Raw genomic sequence first — 23,592 nt, 5'->3', positions numbered from 1 at the left:
AGATTCCCTATCCCTGGTCTATGATGTAGCTTCTTTCCACACCAGCATGTTGCCAGTTTTGTGAAAGGCGACATTCGCTTGGGAAGGAACTGCACTTTTAACTCCATCCATGTGGTCTGTACTTCTGACTTTACATTTGGAGTGGAGAGTCTTTTTGAGCCTGAGGGCCTTTCTGGCCAACCTTCAAGGGGCCACATGCCACTGGCGGGCGGCACGAGAGGCAAAAGGAGGCAGAACAATGAATGTAAGTTTTACCTTTGCACAGTAAGCTAGTTTCTACATACAAAAACCATTCAAGGAGGATGAGAAGCAGGCTAGTAGGGCGTCTGTGTGTTTGGGGAAGGGGGTCTGGCCTGGGGAGATTCCTGAGGGCCAGATCGAGAGGCTTGGAGGACCACCTTCAGCCCCCAGGCCTGAGAGCTCCCACCCCTGAGACCATGGCTTACAGGAAGACAGGCTGAATCTTCCCCTCCCCCAGGGTTAGAACTCCACAAAGATCACCATCTACCTGACAGGATAATAGCATCAGTGACAGCTTCCCTTTCCCAGGAGAATAACAACTGTGTGTGTGTGGAGGGGGGTAATATCATAGCACAAGGAGAAAGGATTATAACCCTCATTCTCATGAGCCATTGTCGCCATTCTGATCACCTCCCACCAAAAAAATATGTATCTGCTCTTTAAATAAAAACAAAACATTATTTATTTGTTTATTAGTTGCTTTTCTTCATAAAAGCCAACCCAAAGCGACTTACAATCAATAAAAAGTTAAAACCAGTATAAAAACTTAAACAAAATAAAAAAATTTAAAACACATAAATATAACAGCTGTGGAACAAGCTACCCCCCAAAAGAGGCTACAACATCAAGTGCTCTCCAAAAGCCCTTCAACATTAGGAGCCAAATGCCTGGGAAAAGAGAAATGTTTTTGCGTGGTGCCTAAAAATAGACAATCATGGCTCCAGGTGTGCCTCCCTGGGGAGAGCATTCCATAAGCTGGGGACCACCACTGAGAAGGCCCACTCTTGTGTTGCCACCCTCTGCAACTCCTTGGAGGGGGCACACAAAGAAGGGCCTCAGATGCTGAACGCAGGGTCCAGGTGGGTTCATATATTCACATGTTAAATGTGATCACACATACATTTATTGTATTGTATTGTATTCATTTCTTGCTGTATTGGCTGCTCCTATCACATTGGAACTGAGGCTTTTTTTACTCTATGCTGTATTATATATATATTAGGGTAGTTTGCTCTAATATTATATGTTGATTTGAAATTCCAAACTCTAAGACAGGGTGGGCAGCCTGTGGCCCTTAGTCTAATTTTATAGGGTGACATGAAGGGGGAAAGCAAGAGGTAATGGGGGTTACAGACAGATCGGGGAAGGGAGGGAGAGAGGGGGGAGAGAAGGCAGAAGGGGCAAGAGAACCACCCCACCCACTTTTGAATCTGAGCATGGCCACTGCTCATATGTGGCCACTGACATACTAATCCTGAGGGGATGCAGCCCTCAGCATAAACAAGGTTACCCTCCTCTGCTCTAAGAGTTGTCCCAACGAGCACAGCATTAGCAGGAGGAAGCACAGATCTTTGATCCTCCTCCAGCAAATGGGTTTTTAACTGTACATCTGAGTGTGAGGCCAGGCCAGGAGGGAGACTATCCATTCACATTGTTGGAGGACTTTGCGATATGATCCTAGATTCAACTGGTTGAAAGCACCACCTGGTGCTTCAGCAAGGAAAAACACCTCTTTGCAAAAGATGACACTGACTGGCATTTGATGACAAAACTAGATGTTACATGCAGAGGTATAATATTTGTAAAAGCCTAATGGCTTTTTTTTTAAATCAAAATCAGTTTGAGGAGAAGGGGAACAGGGAACAGAAGATTGATGGTGGTAGAGATCACATAACCCGTTCCCCACTCACCATTTCCACACTTTCCCCTCTTTGTTTCTCCCCTTCCAAGCATGCATTTGGAACCCCACAGAAAGACAAGCAATGCATGGAGCTGATTTGTATTGGGGGGGAAAGCTGGTAGGGGAAAAATTCAGCACCCTGCTTTTTTGAAAGACCATCAAAGTAATGTTTCATAAGTAGTTGTCAAGTATCTCATACAGCAAGTTTGCCCAGATGCAAACCCCTCCATATTCAAAGGGACTTCTTCCCAGGTAAGTATGCATAGGATCACAGCCTTAGACAAGGATCAGTTTCAGCAGATGGAAGTTGGAGCAGATATGTAAGAATCTGATTGCAGCAAATGACACTGCAGTGTGGTGCAGATTTTCATAGCCTTTGTTGTAAATACCGAGTACCTAATGAGATGCAGCTTTTTTCCTACAACACTGCCAAATATTTATATGCTCAGTAGACCTTCTCTCACTCATCAGCCAGAAGCAAGATTTTGTTTACACTAGACAGACCTGTACATGACTGGAGATTAAAAAAAAAAAAACTTATATCACACTCGTATGGTTTATTCATAGGGCAATCAAGAATCAAGCAAAGGCCAATTAATACAGAAGGAAACCATGAAGACCATTGACCAGGCTAATATTCTTGTAGAGGCACTTGGAAATATGATAGATAATATCCAAGGTAAATCTGTGGGTTTTTTGGTTCACCTGCAAGTCAAAAAATAGTATTCTGAGACCGCCAATGGACAAAAATCAATATAGGAGCATTACAAATTATCCAAACTTCACTTATAAAAACTGGAACATCCTATGTAGAGTCCAGATTTCTCACAAATACATAAGCAATTGTTCCTGCTTGTGCCCCTGAGTACTCTATGAGCATTGCTGAATAGGCTGGTTGACTGAGGTTGCTGTGTATATTCTCCATATTAGTTTTCAGCTTAAATCATTTTGCAATTTTGCAGATCAAAGAATCTGATGTGTATTTATTTCTCCTCCTAAGCAACCAACCATATTTGTCAAAATTTAATTTTGTGGGTCTGTCAGCAAAGCAGAATTAGTACAGTGTTTGGGACATATTTAAATGACAATCTCCCAGTTCATCACCAGCCTATACCAACCTGGTGCCCTCTCAGCCAGCACATGTAGTCCATATTTAAGAGAGTGGTATGTGTCCCTGGAAAAAGCAAATAAACTCTCCCCCTACTTTTTTCTTTAATCATCCTCCAACTATTCTGAAGTGCAGGAGAAGTGATCAGACTCTCTTGTAGGACCCTGGGACATTGCTAAGCCGAGAGAAGGAAACTAGCTGTGTAAACTACACATTGGTTTCGCAGTTGCTCCTACCAGTTGTATGGATGAGCATGAAATGAAGCTTCCTGTGGGTATTTAAACAATAGTCCACGTTTCCTGTGTAAGCGCAATGAGAACATGATTACAGTGAGTGTAGCAGAAAGTGAGGAAGGCTTCCTATGCAGATGCTAATCAGCAGTGCACCAGAATGTTGGGGGTTTGTTACTGTCAAACATGAGGGGAAATGTCCAAGTCCTGTTTAGACAACTATCAGCAAACCTAAATGTTTTTTGGGAGATTTTTGAGGTCATTATGTCTATGTAATCATCTAAATAGAGATTTTTCTTTTACAACTTTTACTATTTCGCCAAAATATAAACCTCGAACCAGCCCTGAGCTTTCTGAAGGAATAGCAAAGGGGGTGTGGAAAGAAGAAAAAAACTCACAAAAAGAAGTGAGAACTGGTCAAATGCAACAGATGTTGAATTATTAATCTTCCTTCTGTCCTGGTACTTATAATACAGCTATTTATTCATACAAGCTTATTGATCAAGAAATATAGCATCGTAGCCCCCTGAAATAATTGCAACATTGTACAAAAGAGGTACACACATCATGTCACTGGTATATCTTTAGATGTTTGTCGCTGTGACTACAAATTCTGCATAATCTAATGCTGGGTTTTAAAAAACATGCTTACAAATATATGTTCACAATTCTAGGAAATAAATTGTTACCACCAAATGATTTATTATACAGCACTGGTGGCAATATTAGGGTAGGGAGGCTACATGCCAAAGATGTGCTGCTCACATGTTCTCTTCTGTGCAATGATGAAGGGTGCAAGTGCCCTATCCTCTTTTGTATATGGCAAGGCTGTTTCTACAATGCAGACAAAGAGAACAACATTGTTATAGGAGTTGGGTTCTCTGCAGGAATACAGCCAGGATATCCAGAGGAGGAATCTGTAAACATGTCAGCAAACATACACAAGAAAAAATATTCAGTGTCTTGACATCCATCCATGATCCAAGGTGGCTTCTGTAGTAACTTGCTCAATCACAATTCATTGTTGCTCTATTTGGTTGGGGTTTGTTTGCTCACAGAAATTAGCAGCAAGGTGGAATACTATGGCATTGAACATGACCTGAGGCCTGAGGATATAATTCAGAAGCTCAAGGCAGCAGAAGAGATGCTGAAGGACATCCGAAGTCGCAAGCCATTCGCCATTCAGATGCAACTTGCATATGAAGAGTCTGATGCAGCACAAGAGTGTGAGTTTTCCTTCATCAAGACGGTGCAATGTGGCATGGAAAAAGTGTCATTATATAGTGAAATACATATCTATGGATCTTTCTGAATGCCAACCATGATGGCAGCAATTAATTCAAAACCATGTGCAATACACATAAAGGAGTATATACATTGATTTGAAACACTTGAGGAATGTCAGAATATTTGCCTCATCCAAACTTAGATGGATGCGAGTCCAGTTTGTAGAAAACAGCACTGGGTGTGTGCTTTCTATGCATCTAGAGGTATCCCACTTCAGAGATATTTTATGCCCCAGTAGAGTCCTGTCCTATTCATGGACCCCCAGACTCAAACCCTAGATATCAGCCGCATTACTTGTACCTGTTTCCCAGACCAACCCCACTTATACATGTATCAGGCTTTGCAATAGAGGGGGAAAGCCTGCAGCAATTCATCGATACTATATATTGTCGCTCACTGGATCACAATACATCAGGCAGGAACGTCTGCCCCTCATCTCACTAAAATTCCCTTTCTGAACTGGTTGAAAGGAAGAAAGAGGAAGCTTTCGAGCATGTGCCTTGAAAAGTCCACACAACATTCATCAACATTCACACAGAGAAGAGAGAAGGGGAATTGCATTTTCCCAGCTAGTCGATACTGCAGTTGGATTGCTAGGAAAGTGCAATGTACTCACAGCAGAAGTGCTACCTTGAGGAAAGCCATATCTATCCTCCCTCACAACTACAGGATTCTGAAAGGATTCCATTTTGTATTAAGGTATTTTGATGCTTAAATAATCATATAGAATATTGTACACATGCACACACACTGGGACCGTTTCACACATTAAGTTTTTAGATGTAAATTTAGAATGTTAAAAACATAAAGTGAATGGCACAAACAAGCATCATACTGGCACATTCACCAGGGGCCCATGATTGGCTGCAATTCACTGTTGAGTACCATTATCACTCCGTGAACAGAAGGAGCTTCATGGAAACTGAATTGCTCCCATGCTTATAGAAGGACCCCTTTCATAAGCATAACTCCTACGTATGGAAGCACTTGCCATGAATGGAGTGACAAGACTGGATAATGTCCTAAGTCTCCAAGGTGCACAGTAAGAAAAAATAAATTACAGGTGATATCCAACTAAGTCATGCTCAGGGTAGATTGCTTGAAATCAGTGGATCTGCTCTGAGTGTGACTAACATTAGATATCACCCTATGGTCTGTCTTATAACATGAAAAGTTGCACTATGTTATTATTGATGATGGTTTGTATTGTCTTCAACACTTGATCTTTGTTAAGTCATGTGTAACTGATTTATAGTACATGCTGCAAAGACTAAGAGCAAGGCAATTCACAAAGATTAATCAGCTGTCTCTTCTCTTAGTGCTAATACAAGCTGAAAAGTGGAGGCAGACACATAATGAAACCAGATCTCTGATTCCTGTTGTGTTGGACCAGCTTGGAGAGCACAACACAAAGCTTGCAGACTTGCAAGAGGCCCTGGACCAAGCTGTTGATTACATCAAGAATACAGAAGCTATAAAGAAAGAAAGCACTGCCAAGCTCCAAGAGCAGGAGGTACCATGCAACATATTATATTGTGAATCAGTGAGGAACATTTTCTCTGCCCTATTCTCTTGATAAGGACAGTGGAAAACAGGATGGTTTTAAAAAATAAATCTGTCATTTCAAGAACTATCAGGAGGTACAACTGAACAGTTCCACTAGCACAAGGACCCTTTAGCTATGCAATGGAACTTCTCTCCCCTCTCCCCTCCCCACACAATCCATAAATCTGCTCCAGAAGGTTGGAGGAGGAAATCCAGAACAGATTTAGGGGATGCTCGGTAACAAGAGAGGGTGGGGAAATTCCACTGTGCAGCTAAAAGTCCTTACGCTAGTGGAAGTGTTTTGTTGGATCCCACCCACTGTATTTTGTTGCTGCCATATGCAAAATAGGTATCTCTTACTTCCTGATATTAAATATGATTAGCCTAATCCAAAGCTCTGACAATGAATATGTACTAACAAACAAAGGATTCCAGTTATAAATAAAAAAAAATCTTCTGAATATTCTAATCAAGGTCTTTGGATTAGTGTAGTGATATATTATTAATGTTGTAAGAAAAAGAAATAACATTTAATTGCATTTCTGTTGGGGAAATTGTTGTACCAACTCACCCCATTAATCCATGTAGTGGATTTGATAACTTTCACTCTGGATCAGTAATTTCCTGCATCACTTCTAAAACTTATCATTACTCTGCAAAAATCTGAAGATTCACCAGCTTGTAGCTTTATATATATGCTAGCATTTGAGAATATCATTTGGTTTCTGAATTCTTGTGCTTAAGCACTTTTGTTCGCTCCGCTCCAGTTAAGCCTCACCAACACTGTAACTGAGAACTCTGCTGAAAGACTCTTTTTCTAACCCTTTACTGGCCTACTGAAGTGCAGGTTTGTCTTGCTATACCGCCCTGGAAATCTTCCATCTGGAACTCCTACCAGTCACCAGAGACTAGCATTTCAACCTGCTTCTCACTTCTCCCCTTAGCACTGCAGACAGGTTCTCCCCTTGTTTCTTCAGCCTAACCCAAGTGATTCAGGTATCCCCAGAAAATCGTTGGCCACCAAACCATTCTACCTGCCTCTCAAGTCTTCTTCCTTCTTCCCTGATCCTCTTTTTCTGCTGTTGTCTCCTAGCTGCCTGCACAAATACAAAGCACTAATAACTAACTCCAACTCACTCTCTGCTTTTTTTTAAATTAATTTTTATTCAGATTTTCAAAACCAAAACAATACAAAAAGAAAAAACACAAATCAATAACTAATACAATAAAAAAAAGAAAAAAAATATTGACTTCCGATTTGTCGTAGTTCAGCTATAAATCTATAATATATAACAAGCCCTGTCTCTAAATAGATTATAAAATCACCTTCCTCCAGCGGTTATCTTAGGTGGTTTCAAATCTCATTAGCATCATATCATTTTATTCTTCCACAAAAAGTCAAAGAGAAGTTTCCAATCCTTGAGATATATGTCCATCAATTTTTTTTCTAGATAAACATGTCAATTAATCCAACTCATCAAGTCTACTAAGTCCAGTAATTTTCCCTATGAGTCCGGCCATCACAACGGGATTTAGCTCCACCTATCGTGCGAAGGCAAGAATGTCTTTGAAGTCAAGACTAGGGGCGTCAGGCCCCTCCCACTCTCCAGTTCATTCTTGCCTTCGTACGAACAAGATTGGAATTTCACATAGCATTTAGCTAAGTCTCGTATTTGTTTGTGTATTTGTCTTAAAGTCCTTTTTCTGTTTTGTGTTTAGCCTACTGAGGGTCCCCTCAGAGACCGCGGCTGCGGCTTTCTTCGCCCTTTCCTCAGAGCTATTCAATTTATTTTATTTCCTTGACTGGGGGCTCCCTCTGAGACCGCGGCTGCGGTTCTCAAGCCCCCCCCGGTTCTGTTGTATCCGTAGCCGGGGGACTCCCTCAGTGACCGCGGCTGCGGTTCTCTTTTTTGATCGCCTTTGATCGCTTTTGACCCTCCCTCCTCCCCCTGATCTGTTGCCGCGGCTGCGGCTTATCCGATCTCAGCGGGAGCTTGCAGCTGCGGCTCCCGCCGTTACCCCTTTGCCTCAGATCGCCCTCGCTACGTGGCTTAAATCCCACTGCAAAGGGCTTTACAGACCGCGACGGCGGCTCTCTCTGCGGCGGCTGCCGTTTTTCCCCTACCTGTTTCCTTCTGGGGATTTTCTAGAGCCGCTACTGCGGTTTTTGGCGAGACCGTGCTGGGCAGCCCTTCCCCCAGTTCGCCTCCGACGGCCGCCATTGCTTCTTCCCTCTCCGCCATTTTTTCCCGCTCTTTTTTTCCGGGCGCCATTTTTTCCTTTTGTTTTTGAATTTCCCGCCTTTTTTGTTCCCCTTATTATCGGATACCTCCCCTGCAGGCTATCTATCCGTACGTTTGTGTATATGTGCTGCTGACAAATTTACACGGCTGATTTACACACATTACTGTGGCTGTAATCATAGTGGCTGAATTATATTATCAAGGCTGGAGCTCCAATCCTAGTGGGCTGGATTGTATTATCAAGGCTGGAGCTTTAATCCTAGTGGCTGGATTACATTATCAAGGCTGGAGCTTTAATATCAGTGGCTGACTTGTATTAAATCTGATTTACATTGTATATCCTGCCCCCTCTGGGGCCGTGAACAAGCCAATAACCCAGCCTACAGCGCTAATCTGAGTGTGCCAACTCTAAAACAGCCTATATTATATTAACGCTGATACCTCAGTGCATTCTGCCCCCTCTGTGGCAGTGCATTTCGCCATCTGCCAGTGTATCCTACCCCCTCCGTGGTAGTACGCTGTGCCAGTTCGGGTCTTTACATCCTGCCCCCTCCGTGGCAGTGTACTGCACCCAGGTTTATATAAGATGGCAGAACAGCCAGGCATGTCACCATCAACACACATGGTGCCAGATCAGCCAGACATGCCACAATCAGCCAAGCCACAACATCATAACACGTCTAAGACCAGACATGCCAAAGCACCGGCTAAGACAAAACATCTTTCCAGCCATAGTAAACCAAAGCGCCCTCGTTATGTCTCTGTGCCAACCACCACCACAGCACAGACACACATAAGTGATATTTTCCATTCTCCTGCTACTGCCTCTGACGAGGAAGAGTTTGTTGGCTTTCCCGCTCACTGTTCGCCTAACGAACCTACCTCTGGCTTACCGCCTCAGACATCTGTTCCAATAGTTCACCAGGCACATACATCTCCCACATCTGGTCTGCAGCTGTCTCCTGATTTCCTCTCCCAACTCCAAGCCATGCTGGCTTTTTTCACACGAATGCAGTCACTACCACAAGTTCCTGCCATACCCCCAATCAACATGGACCAATGTGCGTGCCATGAAGCTCATCCTTCCTGTTCACCAGATCCCTTTGATGTAGCCAGAGGCAGATGTACGGACGAAGCCTCGTATGCGGAGGAGTCAACTTTCACTGACCATGTTGAAGGAGACGACTGGAGCGACTATTCAGATCATGAGGAGGATACATCATATTGCTTGTTCAATACCTCAGATTATCAACCGCTAGCACATAGGGTACTTCATACCCTTGGTCTCCAGACTGCACCTTCAACTTCGTCCGCCCCAGCTATCAAAGGAGCCAAGGTCCTCAAATCCCCTGCACCTACTGAACACTACATCCCGGTGCCGGACCCAATTGCCAAATTAGCCTCCGAAGAATGGGCCCACCCACTCAAAGCTCGACGCTTCAAGAACCTGGCTGACAGACTTTACGCCCTAGCCCCAGACTTTGCCACCAAGTTAGATGCCCCTGGCATAGATGAACCAATCGCTCGCCTCGTTTCACGATCTCTTTTGCCCAGGGAAGGGGAATCCCACCTAAAAGATACTACTGAGCGTCGAATAGACTTCGCCCTCCGCAAGAATCACGAGGCCACTGCCCTAGCCATGCGTGCCTCCGCTTCAGCCTCCATCTTCTCCAGAGCATCTATGATGTGGATGGATGACCTTCTAGAGGATGCTAACCCTGATCCTGTCGCCTTCAAAAGAGCACTATTGAAATTATGTAAGACAGCAGCTTTTGTGGCCGATGCCACTTTGGATGCCACCCAATTAGGGGCACAAGCCATGACGACTCAAATAGTCGCTCATCGCACCCTCTGGCTTCGCCACTGGCAAGCTGATTCGGCGGCCAGACTGAACCTGTCCAAGGCTCCCTACTCCGGATCTCTACTCTTCGGCGAGGAAGCTCTAAAGGCAGTTCTGGTTGATCCAAAAGATGCCCACAAACTGGTTCTGGCCACAGTCAAGAACATCGACCACAGGCCCTTCAGGCGATTTTCCTCCTTTCGTTCCAACCAGTCCTTTCGAGGAACGCGGCCAGGAGGACGAGGCCGCGACTTCAGACCTTATGACCCCAATGTATTCAGGGGCTCCTGGAACCGACGCTCCCAAGGCAGAGGTCAGTACCAAGGGCGCAGGGGCAACTCATCGTCCTCATATAAGGGAGGCCCCCGCCTACTCAAGTAGTATTAACGTCCTCCCCATAGGCGGCAGATTACTTAATTTTGGAGATCGATGGCTGCGCCTTACTACGGTCTCCTGGATCAGGGACCTTTTCACTCATGGCTATAACATAGAGTTCTGGGCAACCCCACCAGACAGATTCCATCCTTCTCCTTGCCCAAGGACACCAGCCAGGCACAACATCATGCAGACAGCTATACATCACCTCTTGGACATAGCTGCGATAGAGCCAGTTCCCACAACTGAGAGGTCGGAAGGGGTATACTCCCTCCTATTTGCTGTGCCAAAACGAGATTTATCTTGGAGGGCGGTATTGGACCTCAAGTTTGTCAACCGTTTTGTAACATATCGCAGGTTCAAAATGGAATCTCTCCATTCCATTACCGAGAGTCTGCATGAAGGAGACTTCCTGGCTTCTATCGACCTTAAGGAAGCATATCTCCATGTGCCCATTCGCATAGCCCACAGAAAGTTTCTTCGGTTTGCCTTTGGCCACCAACACTTTCAATATAGAGCGATGCCATTTGGCCTCTCCTCTGCTCCAAGAGTGTTTACCAAGGTGCTACTCATCCTAGTGGCTTACCTTCGGACCCAAGGGGTTCATATCTACCCATATTTGGATGATCTGCTAATACGGTCCAAGTCTGAAGAGCTGGCTCAACATCATTTAATGATCACCCTCAATGTTTTGCAGACCTACGACTGGCTTGTCAACTTCGACAAGAGCCAGCTCCAACCAACCCAACGCCTACTACATCTTGGGGCAATGTTGGACACCTTGCAGGCAATGGTCTTCCTGGCTCCAGATCGCATCACTGCCATCACAAGCATTGCAAGGTCCCTGATGCAACAAACTTCCGCAGACGTCATGCTTCTCGCCAGAGCGCTCGGGATGTTTATCTCCACAATCCACATTGTGCCCTGGGCTCGAGCCCACACTCGGCCCCTTCAGTGGACTCTGTTGCCTTTTCAAAAAGACATTGCCAGCTCCAAACATCGCAAAGTTCGTTTGAGCCCCGCACTGCGCCTCTCCTTCCGCTGGTGGACCAAGGTGCAACACCTCTCCAAGGGCATGTCGTTCAGAGAACCCCACAGAACCGTTGTAACCACAGATGCCAGCCTCATAGGTTGGGGAGCCCACTACAACTCCCAGTACGTTCAGGGGGTTTGGTCCAACGCAGAGCAATCTCAAAGCATCAACTGGCTGGAACTAAAGGCTGTCCAATTAGCTCTATGTCATTTTCAGTCTCTGTCCCCTTTGCATCATGTGCTCATTCGAACAGACAACACGTGTGTAAAATCACATTTGAACAGACAGGGGGGCACCAGGTCTCGCCCTCTGCAGGACTTAGCCTCCCTCATCTTTGTCTGGGCAGAACAACATCTACAATCCCTGAAAGCAGAACACCTCAGAGGGATTTGGAATGTGACAGCAGACTGGCTCAGCAGACAACAGGTCTTTCCGGGAGAATCGAAACTTCACCCAGCCATTTTCCATCGTCTCCAGTGTCGGTTCGGCGCCCTCTCAGTCGGCCTGTTTGCTTCCAGTCGCAATTGCCAGCTTCCCAGGTACTTTGCCCGTTACCTGGACTCAACAGGAGAAGCAGTGGATGCTCTAACAACACCGTGGCCAGACGGTCTATTGTACGCCTTTCCCCCCATACCATTGTTAGCCAAGAACTTGAGGAAGGCGCGAACCGAGAGGGCACAGCTGGTTCTGATAGCACCATTTTGGCCACGCCGACCGTGGTTCTCAGATCTTCTGGCAATGTCAATGATGGATCGTTGGACACTTCCAGTAACGCCAGACCTCCTATCCCAGGGTCCAGTACTGCACCAGGACCCTACTTGGCTCAATCTAACAGCGTGGCGTTTGAACGGAGACATTTGAGGTCAGCTGGACTGTCTGACGCTGTGATTTATATTATTTTGGCCTCGAGAAGACCATCTACCACTCGCATTTATCGACATACCTGGGCGGCTTTCTCCAAGTGGTGTCAGTCCCACCACCACGATCCATCCCAGGCCAATGTACATCAGGTGCTCCAATTTCTCCATAGTGGCTTTATGATGGGACTTCGACCCAACACTCTATGTCGCCATGCGTCTACTCTGTCATCCATTCTCTCAGTGTCCTCTCCTGGAGATCATATTTCCTCACATCCGTTCATCAAACGTTTTTTGAAGGGAGTCTCCCTACGCTCTCCGGCTGTTGTCCATCGGTTCCCCTCATAGAGTTTGCCGAAAGTTCTGCAGGCTTTGCAACGCCCTCCGTTTGAACCAATCAGGACTGTGCCCCTACGTATACTGTCCTTCAAGGTCCTGTTTCTGATCGCAATCACATCTGCCAGGCGCGTTTCGGAGTTGGGCGCATTGTCTTCTGCTCGACACCTCTGCGTCTTCCATAAGGACTCTGTTGTGCTGAAGACTGATCCTTCCTTTCGTCCCAAGGTTGATTCAGTTTTTCATTGCAACCAGGACATTGTGTTGCCTTCCTTTTGCCCGAATCCTACCCATCCTCTCGAAAAGGCTTGGCATTCGTTAGATGTCCGGAGGGCTCTCAAGACCTACTTGTCCAGGACCCAAGAGATTCGACGAATGGAGTCTCTGTTTGTATCCTTTCATCCAAGGTCTATGGGGCACAAGGTTTCCAATCCTACTTTATCCCGTTGGTTAAGGGCATGTATTACTTTAGCATATGAGTCTCTGAACATGTCAGTTCCAACTAGTATAACGGCTCATTCTACCAGGTCAGCGGCCACTTCGGCTGCTTTTGCCACTAATGCTCCTGTTGCTGATATTTGTAGGGCTGCAGTCTGGTCTACCCCTCACTCGTTTATAAGGCATTATAAAATTGATCGCTATGCCTCTGCTGACGCATCTTTTGGCAGACGAGTGTTGCAACAGGTTCTTAATGAGGATTAACACGTGGGTGGTCCCTCCCTGTATGGGCTGCTGTGGTACATCCCGTTGTGATGGCCGGACTCATAGGGAAAATGGACCATTGGTCTCACCTGAAGGGTGATTTTCCTATGAGGACGGACATCACGACCCTCCCAGTTGGAGGATGACTATATATTTTCTAATGTGTTATATATTACTGTTATGCTATTATGTTTACATTTAAAAGTGAAGTCAAGACTTCTAGTTCTGTTATACCGCTATGTTGGAGTCATGTCACTATGCATGGTACTATTGTGTTATTTTCCTGCTGCCAGGCCTGTTGGCCTTGTTCTTGTATTTTTAGATATCTCTCCTCAGACTCGCTGCGAATGAACTGGAGAGTGGGAGGGGCCTGACGCCCCTAGTCTTGACTTCAAAGACATTCTTGCCTTCGCACGATAGGTGGAGCTAAATCCCGTTGTGATGTCCGTCCTCATAGGAAAATCACCCTTCAGGTGAGACCAATGGTCCATTTCAAATCGCTCTTCTTCCATTATCCATATTGGTTCCATCTTCCATCTTCCGTCTTTACGCACCTAATAATCTTGCTGTCATAGTCATATAATAAGAGTCTGATAGGAATTTCCTTTATCACCGATATTTTCTTGCCATCAATTCCGAACGTATCACTGAAGTATTGTTGCAAAGCCGCATCTCTGTTCCTCTTTTTTACATGATACACTAGCACATCTCTTGAAGATTTTTCCATTGACACAAAACAGGGATTTATTCTGTTAACTTTCTCCATTTCAAGTTCCATCAAGTCCTTCCAGTCCAGGAATTTTTTTGAACCGATAATATCTTTATCTCCAATCTCTTCAATTCCTTCAGGGACAGCGCTGAGTTCCAAACCGTAATATTTGTCTCCAGGATCCATCACAGCCAGGAAATCCAAATCTTTTTCCATGTCCATATTTAATCCAATCTCCATAGTTTGAACCTTGCCTTTAATTTCTCTTTCATCCTTTTTTGGTTTTGCAGATCTATCTTTATTCTCCTTTCTCATAGAATCCTGAATTTCTTTCAGCTCCTGTCTCATTTCGTCAAATTCAATTCTCCACGCTTGACAATCATTTCTCAGTTCTTGTTTTATTGACTTAATCCCATTCATTATTTTCTGAAACATGTCTAAAGATAAAGTCCCTTCTTGTACATCCATGGTCTTCTTAATTGTCATTCTTAAAGCCAAAGGAACAAAACTCCTTCAATTTTCAATGTCCCAAACAAAGAGCATTTTATTTCTTTATCCAGTTACAAAGGAGTTAATCTTTCAAACCAACTAGTGTCACCCTCTAGACAGCCCTTATCTCTTATATGCCCAGAAGTGCAAAAACAGCTTTAGTTCACAGCGTCCAAATAACTAGTAGCAGAGAGAATGAGCAGATTCGTAAAAAAAAAAAGTAGATCAGAAAAAATAGTCCCAGACTTATATTACACAAAAGTCTTATAAATCAAAAAGATTTCTCTTTTCTCTTCCAATCAGAAACCCCACATCCGTTGTAATCTTTATATGCTATTTTCCATGTCAGCTTTTTGCAATAAGAAAAAAGATAGGCTATTTTTATATTCTTCCCCCTTAGTTCCGTGAGTAAAAAAAAAAGGAAAGTTTTGGCTTACCCAGGTTTTCTTAATTGCTGTTCCTTTGACAAATCTCTTTAACTGTATAGATAAGAAAGTGATAAGCATAGACAGGAGAATGCTTGCCTGTTAGTCCGTGATTCTTTAAAGAAAAAAAAACGGATCACTTTTTCAGCTGAGCTAGCTAAAAATCCTCGCTCTGTCCGAGCTGCTGGGAGACCTTCTTTCACAGAAAATTCTGACGAATTCCAGTCTCCAACAATCACAACAAAGCTATGTGGGAAATCTCACGTTTCTTCCTTATCCGGAAGAAATTATCCCCAGTCAAAAAAGACCCTTCTGACTGGATTTAAGGCTGAAAAAGTTTCATCCAAGACAGGAGCCCGTCTCAGAGGCTGCACAGGCGGAGGGATCCTCCTGGGAAGTCCCCCAACTCACTCTCTGCTGACCAGCATCCAGCAATACACTTCTTCTGCCCCCCCCAGTCCAGCTCTAGCCAATCACACTGTCTAACTGAAAATTCTAGCCCTGCACTCAACAACTGAAATATGTATACCTTCTATCCTTCTTTTGCATACTGAAAATTCGAATACCAACCCTTCTCCACAGCTCTCAGTTAAGGCCCCAAACAACACTTAAACTAACTTTCACCTGACCAGACAGAAAACTTTCCTCATCAACTACACTACAGTCGGGCCTGATACCAGTGGGCAGCCAGGTTGGCTACTGGCTCAGGGGCCACATGGCCGACAAAGGTCCCTGCAGCTGGGGCTAGGCAGGTGTAGCTCCCGCATCGTGATCCATGCTAGCATCGGGTCACAGAGTGGGTACCCTGCAACCCTGTGCTGACACAGATCACAGAGCAGGAGCCATCCTCCCAGGCAACACACCCAGTGGTACAGACTGGCTGCAATACTTCCCTCATCACTGTGTTGCTGGGTTAGGGAGCTGCATGTGCATGCTTGGGTGCACATGTGCATGCTTGGGTGATGGCAGGCTTGCACATGTAGCATGCTAACATGCTGACACAGCTTGGCCTATTTAAGCCCCAGAGGCAGCGGTAGTAGTGCTGTCAGTCCATTGCTGCTGCTGCCTTCTTCAAGGGCCCACTGCAGTCTGATGTTGGCCCGGATTACAAAGTAATTACAATGCAAGTGTCAGCATACATCACCAAATACCCATTAAAACTTAATTTAGATAAACAAGATTTCTGCACAAAAGTGAAAATTAAATAACTTGTTTTAGTGTCTTCCCTGTAATGTGTCATGTGGATGGTTAATTTTGGGGTTATGGGTGGGGTTGTTTTATTGTTTCAATTGTGTTTTTATATGCTGTAGTCTCCTCTGCCGTAGCCTCCTCTGCTGAAGGGTGGATAACAACAACAGCTGGCCAGTGACTAATCCAAGAAGAGACACTATCTACCTTTCTTCCAAATCCATTGCCCTTTAAATCTGCTTTTTTTATATTTCAGATCTTTTCTCAGTACCTTCCTAAAATATATTAACTGTTTCAAGTTTCATTTCAGAAAGTGGTGTGCATGTGTGTTGCTTTTGGCAGTATTATTGAAAGAGCACAAAATAGACAGCACACAAGTGACCTGCCAGAGTAGGGACTCAGCCCTCTCACATCTCCCTCAACAGTTCCACAAGCTACTTTCCACTCTCTTCAAAATATTCTTACCATCCTAACTTCAGAATCTTGTTCATCCTCCTAATAACTTCATCTTCCAAATTTCATTTGGGTGACAGAAGATGAGCAATGCATTTACGTGTTTCAGGCTGGATCAAGACAACCAACACACTCATCCCAAGAAATGCAGTGCTTTTCTAAATGTATCCAAAATTTCTAAGAACTGATTTATTTTGATTTTTTTCCTCACAGAAACAACAAGAGATATTGGAGGCACAGATTAACACTGTCAACAGTACTCTGTTGGTGGCTAGAGATATTTTAGATATACCGCAGCAAATCAACTTTGAACTGACTGAGGCAATAAAGGTAAATTCCTCGTGCACATTCCTCAAAGGCCTTAACCAGAGTTAAGTGTTACATCAGCACTAGCTTTTTCCATGGTCAACACTAGCTAGTTTTATCTCTTTTCCAGGGTTTGCTAATAAACTTCAAATATTGACTAAGAGAGATCCCCTGATTATAATTAAACATGGGGCTTGCCGGGTGAGGCAGAGCCACTATGCTAGTTTCCTGGCAGGTGGGTCACTCTTGCTTAAAGGCAGGGAGGGGGGGGCAAGGCAGTGCGGAGATCGGTGCAGTGCAAACACACTGGCAGAGCCAATCCGGTGCTCCTGCCACTGCGTTTGTACTGCGCCAACCTGTCTGCCACCTCTCACTCACAGTAAGCAACAGTGACCCACCTGCCAAAAAGCTAGCATAGTGGCTCCGCCCCACACAACAATCTGCTTCTGGCAATGCCAATGTAACACTTAACCATAGATTAGGCTACAGTCCTATACACATTTACTTGGGATTAAGTCCCATTGAACTCAGTGGAGTTATACTTCTGAGTAGACATGCATAGGATTGCACCGCACATCTGATGGGGTAGGTCAGAGAAAGTCACACTGAACTGAGAGGGGTTGGAGGTAAGCAGCACACTCTGGATATCTTAAATTAGTGATTGCCAATATTGTGGGAAGACACAAACGTTTGGAAACAATTGGGAACTTCGTATTCAGAGCTTTCTATTGGTACAGATTTTTTTGAAGTCTGGGAGCCTATAACAACACAAGTACCTCAATTAGAGCCTCAGACCTCAACACAACCAAAATAAAAAATTTCTAAATGAGATTTGCAGTATGAAAAATCTTCTTTGTAATACCTTAGTCCTTGGAGAACATAGATGTTGGCTAATATATCATCCAGCTAAGGCCTGATTATTGCTGAGGTAGTAAACTAAGTGGTACCATTTCAGACTGAGGTGGGGGCCCATATGATTGAATCCTCTTCCATTAAAAAAATACCAATATCCTGAACATAAAAAATAGGAGTGCCAGGGAGCAGATACCAGTTCAGCTGCCTTCTTGACATGCTAGTTTTCTATGTACAGGTAGTATGGCAGTTGTTGGGGATTTTATTTTTTGTATGGAGGAACATGCAGTTGAATGAACACCCATCTGAAACCCAAAGTGGAACAATCTAGACAAAGGTCTACCACCTCAGTGAGAATTAGGTCTAAGTATTCCAAATCTTTTTCATCATATTATTTACCTACCTAGTTTTGAAAAATAGTATCAACTTGTAGAAACATTATTCTTAAAAATCCATTGCTATTTTTTGTGTACTCATGTAAGCAGAATGCATCCGGGTTCTATGCAGAAATAGATGGAGCTAAAATACAGCTACAGGACAAACTGGCCAACCTCTCAAGGTTTGATGATGATTTGGTGCAAAGGGCCACGGAATATGCACAGGAGCTTCGTGTTCTTGCAGATCAGCTAGACAGGTAAACTAACTACAACAGTTTATATATCACATTAAGTGTACTCTGTAATTCCAACAAATTGGCACAATCCAACCAGTGGCCTTGTTCACACACCACACTGAGCCAACCCATGACTTAATGTGAACATGCAATCATGCAAGCTCCAGGGGAGGAGATAGTTGCCGCTTTGGTCCTTTCCAATCATTTTGCTCATGAACCTGAGCTCATTGTTCAGCTCTCTCTAAGGTTTGTCCTATGGTTTACAGCTCATGGTTTGTCCAGGTGAGCTAAACCATGAACCCTAGTTCAGACAATATGCTAAGCCAAACCATGGCTTAGTTTAGCGTGGCATCACAACAAAATGCCTGGGGAGGAATGAAGCAGCCATGGTCTCTTCTCCTTGAGCCCATGTGTTCGTGCTAAGCCATGGTTTGGTTTACTGTGACAGGCAAGCCAAAACAATGTGAATTGCACTTAAGTCTCAGTGGAACAGAATTCAGTATGTGGCTTTTTCAATTGTTGAAAACAGTGGGACATAAACGTGTTTCACTTTTGGTTGGATTGTGCCCAATGTTGATAAAAGGATAGGTGGATTAGGAGGCAATTAGAATATAATAATTAGACTTAGCATTAATAGCACTGTAGATCTTGCAGCAACCCTGTAATGTAAGTCAATCTTATATTACCGCCATACCACAAATAGTAGTTATGGGGAGGGTCTGTGGCTGAAAGACTGGCTTGCATAAGGCCACCTAGTGAGTTAATGGCTGAAGTGAAACCTGAACCAGTGTCTCATGGTTAGGGATAGTGAAAAATTGCAATGAACATGGGAAAGGAAGCAGAAATTGCTGCAGTTCACGTGTTTGCCTGCGGTCAGGAACAGAAATCAATCAAGCACATACAGTTGGTATTCACTCACATAAATACATAATTATTATTTATGTTGTTTTGCCATTTCTTTTACACTGAAATGAATGTAAGTTATGTAAGTTACATAAATGGTTATGTAGCTAATATAAGTTATGTTCAATAGTGGACAAGAAGATGAATAACGTAGCATTTGGTGGAAACTGAACGGCAGTGGAATGGAAACAGCAATGATTGTAATGAATACAGGGTGTAATGGAAATCACTGCCTTCTTACACTCCTGCTCACCTGTACTCACACTTCACAGTCTTTCACCCACTGTGCCAGCTCTTAACATAGGGTCAAGCTAGATGAAATGTGGGCAATCTATTATCAAATCTACCATTGTCTTTTTCTTTACTTCACAGCAGCTGTGGGGAGATGCTGGTGTGTTCCAGTGATTGTTAACCTCAGCCCCTGTGCAATTTTGTCATTTAAAATTGTCCCCATCCAACACTTCCTACAGCCTCTCTAGTAAAATAGAAAGAAAGGGGGTGGAGAATGACTACAAAATGGGTGTGATATGGCTAACAGCAGCTTCAGAAAGGGTTTGTTTTTAATCAGGAAAATGGCACCGTGGAAAGGGATTAAACCTTCATTCTTCAGCACCTTTGTCCTGATCCAATTTGGCCATACACTGCCTTTAGCTTTGAGCAGAAGATGCCTGTCACAAATCCCACATCAGGTCTAGTTTGGGACAGAAGGTCTGTCCAGATAACCTCTTTACTGAGCATTTATCCTGGTTTGCTTGCTCACAGCTTACACAGAAGTTGGATTATATCCAGTCTGTATTGAGCATTCATTCTGATTTGTATGTGGGGCAGTTATACCGTAATAAACATTAGTCCTGCGTTCATCTTGGTTTGCTTGCAGGGTATTTATACCTCTTCCTCTTAGTCATTTGTTCATCCCACACCTTTCAATGCATCTTCATCACTTTGCAAACTGCAAAAGATCCTATCCTTTTCAAAGTGGATTTGTTGCGCCAGGGTAACAAAGCCCTTTAACCCACTGTACAAACCTAAAGTTCCAGTATGGACTTGAATCCTTCCTGCACATTAGTGACAGTCTGGAGGCAAGTTTTGTATTTTTCTTGCAAATAATGGGTTTCAAAAAGGTTAAGAATATAACCCTACTCATGGACAAATTGAACAACACCTCCACAATTAATACTGCAGCTAACCTGTGCATTGGCTACCTGCTTATCTCAATTACCTGATTCAGTGCTGGCAAATACATCCCTATCTTCACCTGTAAGTAATTTAGATTCTTCACTTTCCCCCTCCCCACTCCTGTGCTGCAGGACCTTGCATGGGGTTGATACAAACGGATTAGTCCAAAAGGCATTAAATGCTTCCAATGTCCATGAAAACATCATTAATTATATTCATGAAGCCAATCAAACGTCTGTCTTGGCGTTAAACACTACGGAGTGGGTCAGCGATGTAAGTAACAACATTATGGACTCTATTCTGTGCTCCGATGAGGCAAATTTTCCTGCCCCTTCTGAAAACTTTCGTCTACAATTTTTCACATGCAGTTTTTTTGAAGAATGCCAGGATAATCTTGATTAAATTCCAAAATGACTACATTGTGCCTTCTAATGTTATGTAGATATGGCAGTGCAGTTACAGCCGCAACTGCAAGGGTAGCACCATACTATGTGTGACAGAATGCCGTTACTCAGGTCCTCTGTAGCTCATTTGGGAGCTAAAGAGTTGACACTTTCACACCCTCTTTGTTGGTTTTCGAGTCTCATTTGGTTGGCCACTGTGGGGAATAAGCTGTAGATCTGATGGGCCTTTGCTCATTTTAAACGTGTGATTGTCTTTATATTATTTTCATTGCTGCTTTTTTAATGTCTTTTTTAATGTTTGGGTTTTAGATGGTGGCCTTGTATTATGGTTTTGATGTAAGCCACCTTGGGAGGTTTATACCCTGAACGGCAGCATAGAAATCATTGAAATGAAAAATGAAGTCTTTAATCTTACTCTCTTTCTGAAATGATTGCATAGGCTGTTGTTGGAATTGACACCCAGATCACTTACCATAAAGAAGAAAGCAAGAAAGTTCTCAATCAAGCCAGCAAACAGGAACAGACAGCGCATACTAGTAAATATACCCATCTCTTGATTCAGCCACTTCTCTGGAACTATAATAGCTCTGTATATAGAAACGAAACTACATGAAGAATGTTGACATGAGAGAATTAATCATTTTCTCCCATTGAGAATTCTGTAATTCAAAAGCTTGTGCATTTTTAACCCAGCAGACACTAGACAAATAACTTATTACTTTATCCATTTTATATATCTTGTTCTCTGGAACCAACGCTGAAACAAATGTCTATACCATTACTAGGCCATATACAAGATACTGGTACTGCTTTTACTGCAATTTTAAACAATAGGAATTACTGCTTTTAATCTATGAGAAGGAAATGCTTTCCACATTTGTGGCACATTATCTTTATAATGTAAGTTCGTTGTCACCTGGCTCAAGAGAATACTAGCTGCCAGATTCTTTCTACAAGGTCCTGGAAGACGATTCCATATTCCCTTGGTTAAAGCTGTTGGATGTTGACCAGGAGGCAATCTAGAAATTTAATTTAATTTAATTTATTGGATTTCTTAGTCGCCCATCTGGCTGGCCATCCAGCCACTCTGGGCAATGTACAAAATGAACAAAATAACAAAAAATGACACACCAATACAATAACATTAAAATCTAAAAGCGATAATGATAAAATCTAACCCACCCCAAAGGCCTGCCTGAAGAGCCAGGTTTTCACGGCCCGGCAGAAACTCATTGTAGAGGGGGCCTGGTGGAGATCATTTGGAAGGGAGTTCCATAGGGTGGGGACCACAATTGAAAACGCCGTCTCTCTAGTCCTCACCAGTCTAGCTGTTTTGACTGGTGGGATAGAGAGAAGGTCTTTTGAGGCCGATCTTGTTAGGTGGCATAGCTGATGATGCTGGAGGCGCTCCTTCAGATAGGCTGGGCCAAAACCGTGTAGGGATTTAAAGGTCAAAACCAACACCTTGAATTGGGCCTGGCAAGCAACTGGTAGCCAGTGCAACTCTCTGAGCACTGGAGTTATGTGATCTCGCTGGTGGCTGCCTTTAATTAGGTGCGCCACCGCGTTCTGAACCAGTTGCAGCTTCCGGACCGTTTTCAAGGGTAGCCCCACGTAGAGCGCATTACAGTAGTCAAGCCAAGAGGAAACCGGGGCATGTACCACCGATGGGAGCAGATGATTGGGAAGGTAGGGGCGTAGCCTCCGTATCAGACTATCTGAATAAGCGCCATTAAATATGTCCCAATTAAATAGTGTAGCAATTAGTATTGATTAAGGATGGGGGAGAAATTTGATTCAGTTTGCATTTAAAGCCAAATTAATCAAATCTGCATTTTCCGAAGTAACCATCCTTTGAAATTCGCACTTATCCAAATATTACAATGTAGTTCTCCAGCCAAAAAATGTTTACAAAAATGTATATATTAAGGGAAAGTATGCATGAAAATGAATATATTGGTGAAAATAAGATACAGAATGCATTATATTAGGAGAAAATGAGCTTGGAAAAGTTACTTTTTTGAACTACAACTCCCATCAGCCCCAGCCAGCATGGCCACTGGATTGGGCTGATGGGAGTTGTAGTTCAAAAAAGTAACTTTTCCAAGCTCTGGAAATTACTAGAAAGTGTGTACATTATTTTAAAATGCATATGAAATGTACATACAAAAAAGTGGGGAAATTCACACTAAAACGCTGAAGAATTTTCATGAGAATTTTTTTTAAAAAAAACATCTAATTGCTGCAGAATTCTAACTGCTGCAGAACTATATTTAAGATTGGAAAAATGAGAAATTGAGAGAACCAAATCTGCAGATCTTTCCATCCCTAGTGTTAGTTAAAAATATAGTGGAGGGCCTTTTCAATGAACATTAAGAGTAGATGAAGATTGTGTTTGCAAAGATGAGACACAATGAGTCTTGAGCTTTGCATACTTCCCCCTCTGCCATTCTCTTCTGGCATTGCCACAAGAAAGAGCTGGGAAGCTTTTGCTTTTGTTTTAGATTAACCACAGCTTGACATAACATCCAAACTTGGGCTAACTCAGTTAAAATTAACCACAGTTTTAGGGCTTGGATGGAACATGAAAGTAAAAA

At 43.4% G+C, this 23,592-nt stretch overlaps 1 protein-coding gene across 1 annotated transcript in view; it reads left to right on the top strand.

The window, feature by feature from the left end:
* Window positions 1-23,592, top strand: part of LAMA4 (laminin subunit alpha 4) — a 150,694-nt gene that overhangs the window by 56,415 nt on the left and 70,687 nt on the right. The window contains exons 9-15 of the mRNA XM_061623652.1: window positions 2,489-2,600; window positions 4,318-4,485; window positions 5,866-6,059; window positions 16,955-17,071; window positions 18,385-18,533; window positions 20,723-20,864; window positions 21,435-21,531. Coding sequence (XP_061479636.1) covers window positions 2,489-2,600; window positions 4,318-4,485; window positions 5,866-6,059; window positions 16,955-17,071; window positions 18,385-18,533; window positions 20,723-20,864; window positions 21,435-21,531 — 979 coding nt within the window. The remainder of the gene's footprint in view (window positions 1-2,488; window positions 2,601-4,317; window positions 4,486-5,865; window positions 6,060-16,954; window positions 17,072-18,384; window positions 18,534-20,722; window positions 20,865-21,434; window positions 21,532-23,592) is intronic.

This window comes from Rhineura floridana, chromosome 4 (assembly GCF_030035675.1).
Source record: "Rhineura floridana isolate rRhiFlo1 chromosome 4, rRhiFlo1.hap2, whole genome shotgun sequence".
NCBI classification, from domain to species: domain Eukaryota; kingdom Metazoa; phylum Chordata; class Lepidosauria; order Squamata; family Rhineuridae; genus Rhineura; species Rhineura floridana.
Note: the sequence above shows the minus strand (reverse complement) of the source record. Positions and strands in the feature narration are given on the sequence as shown.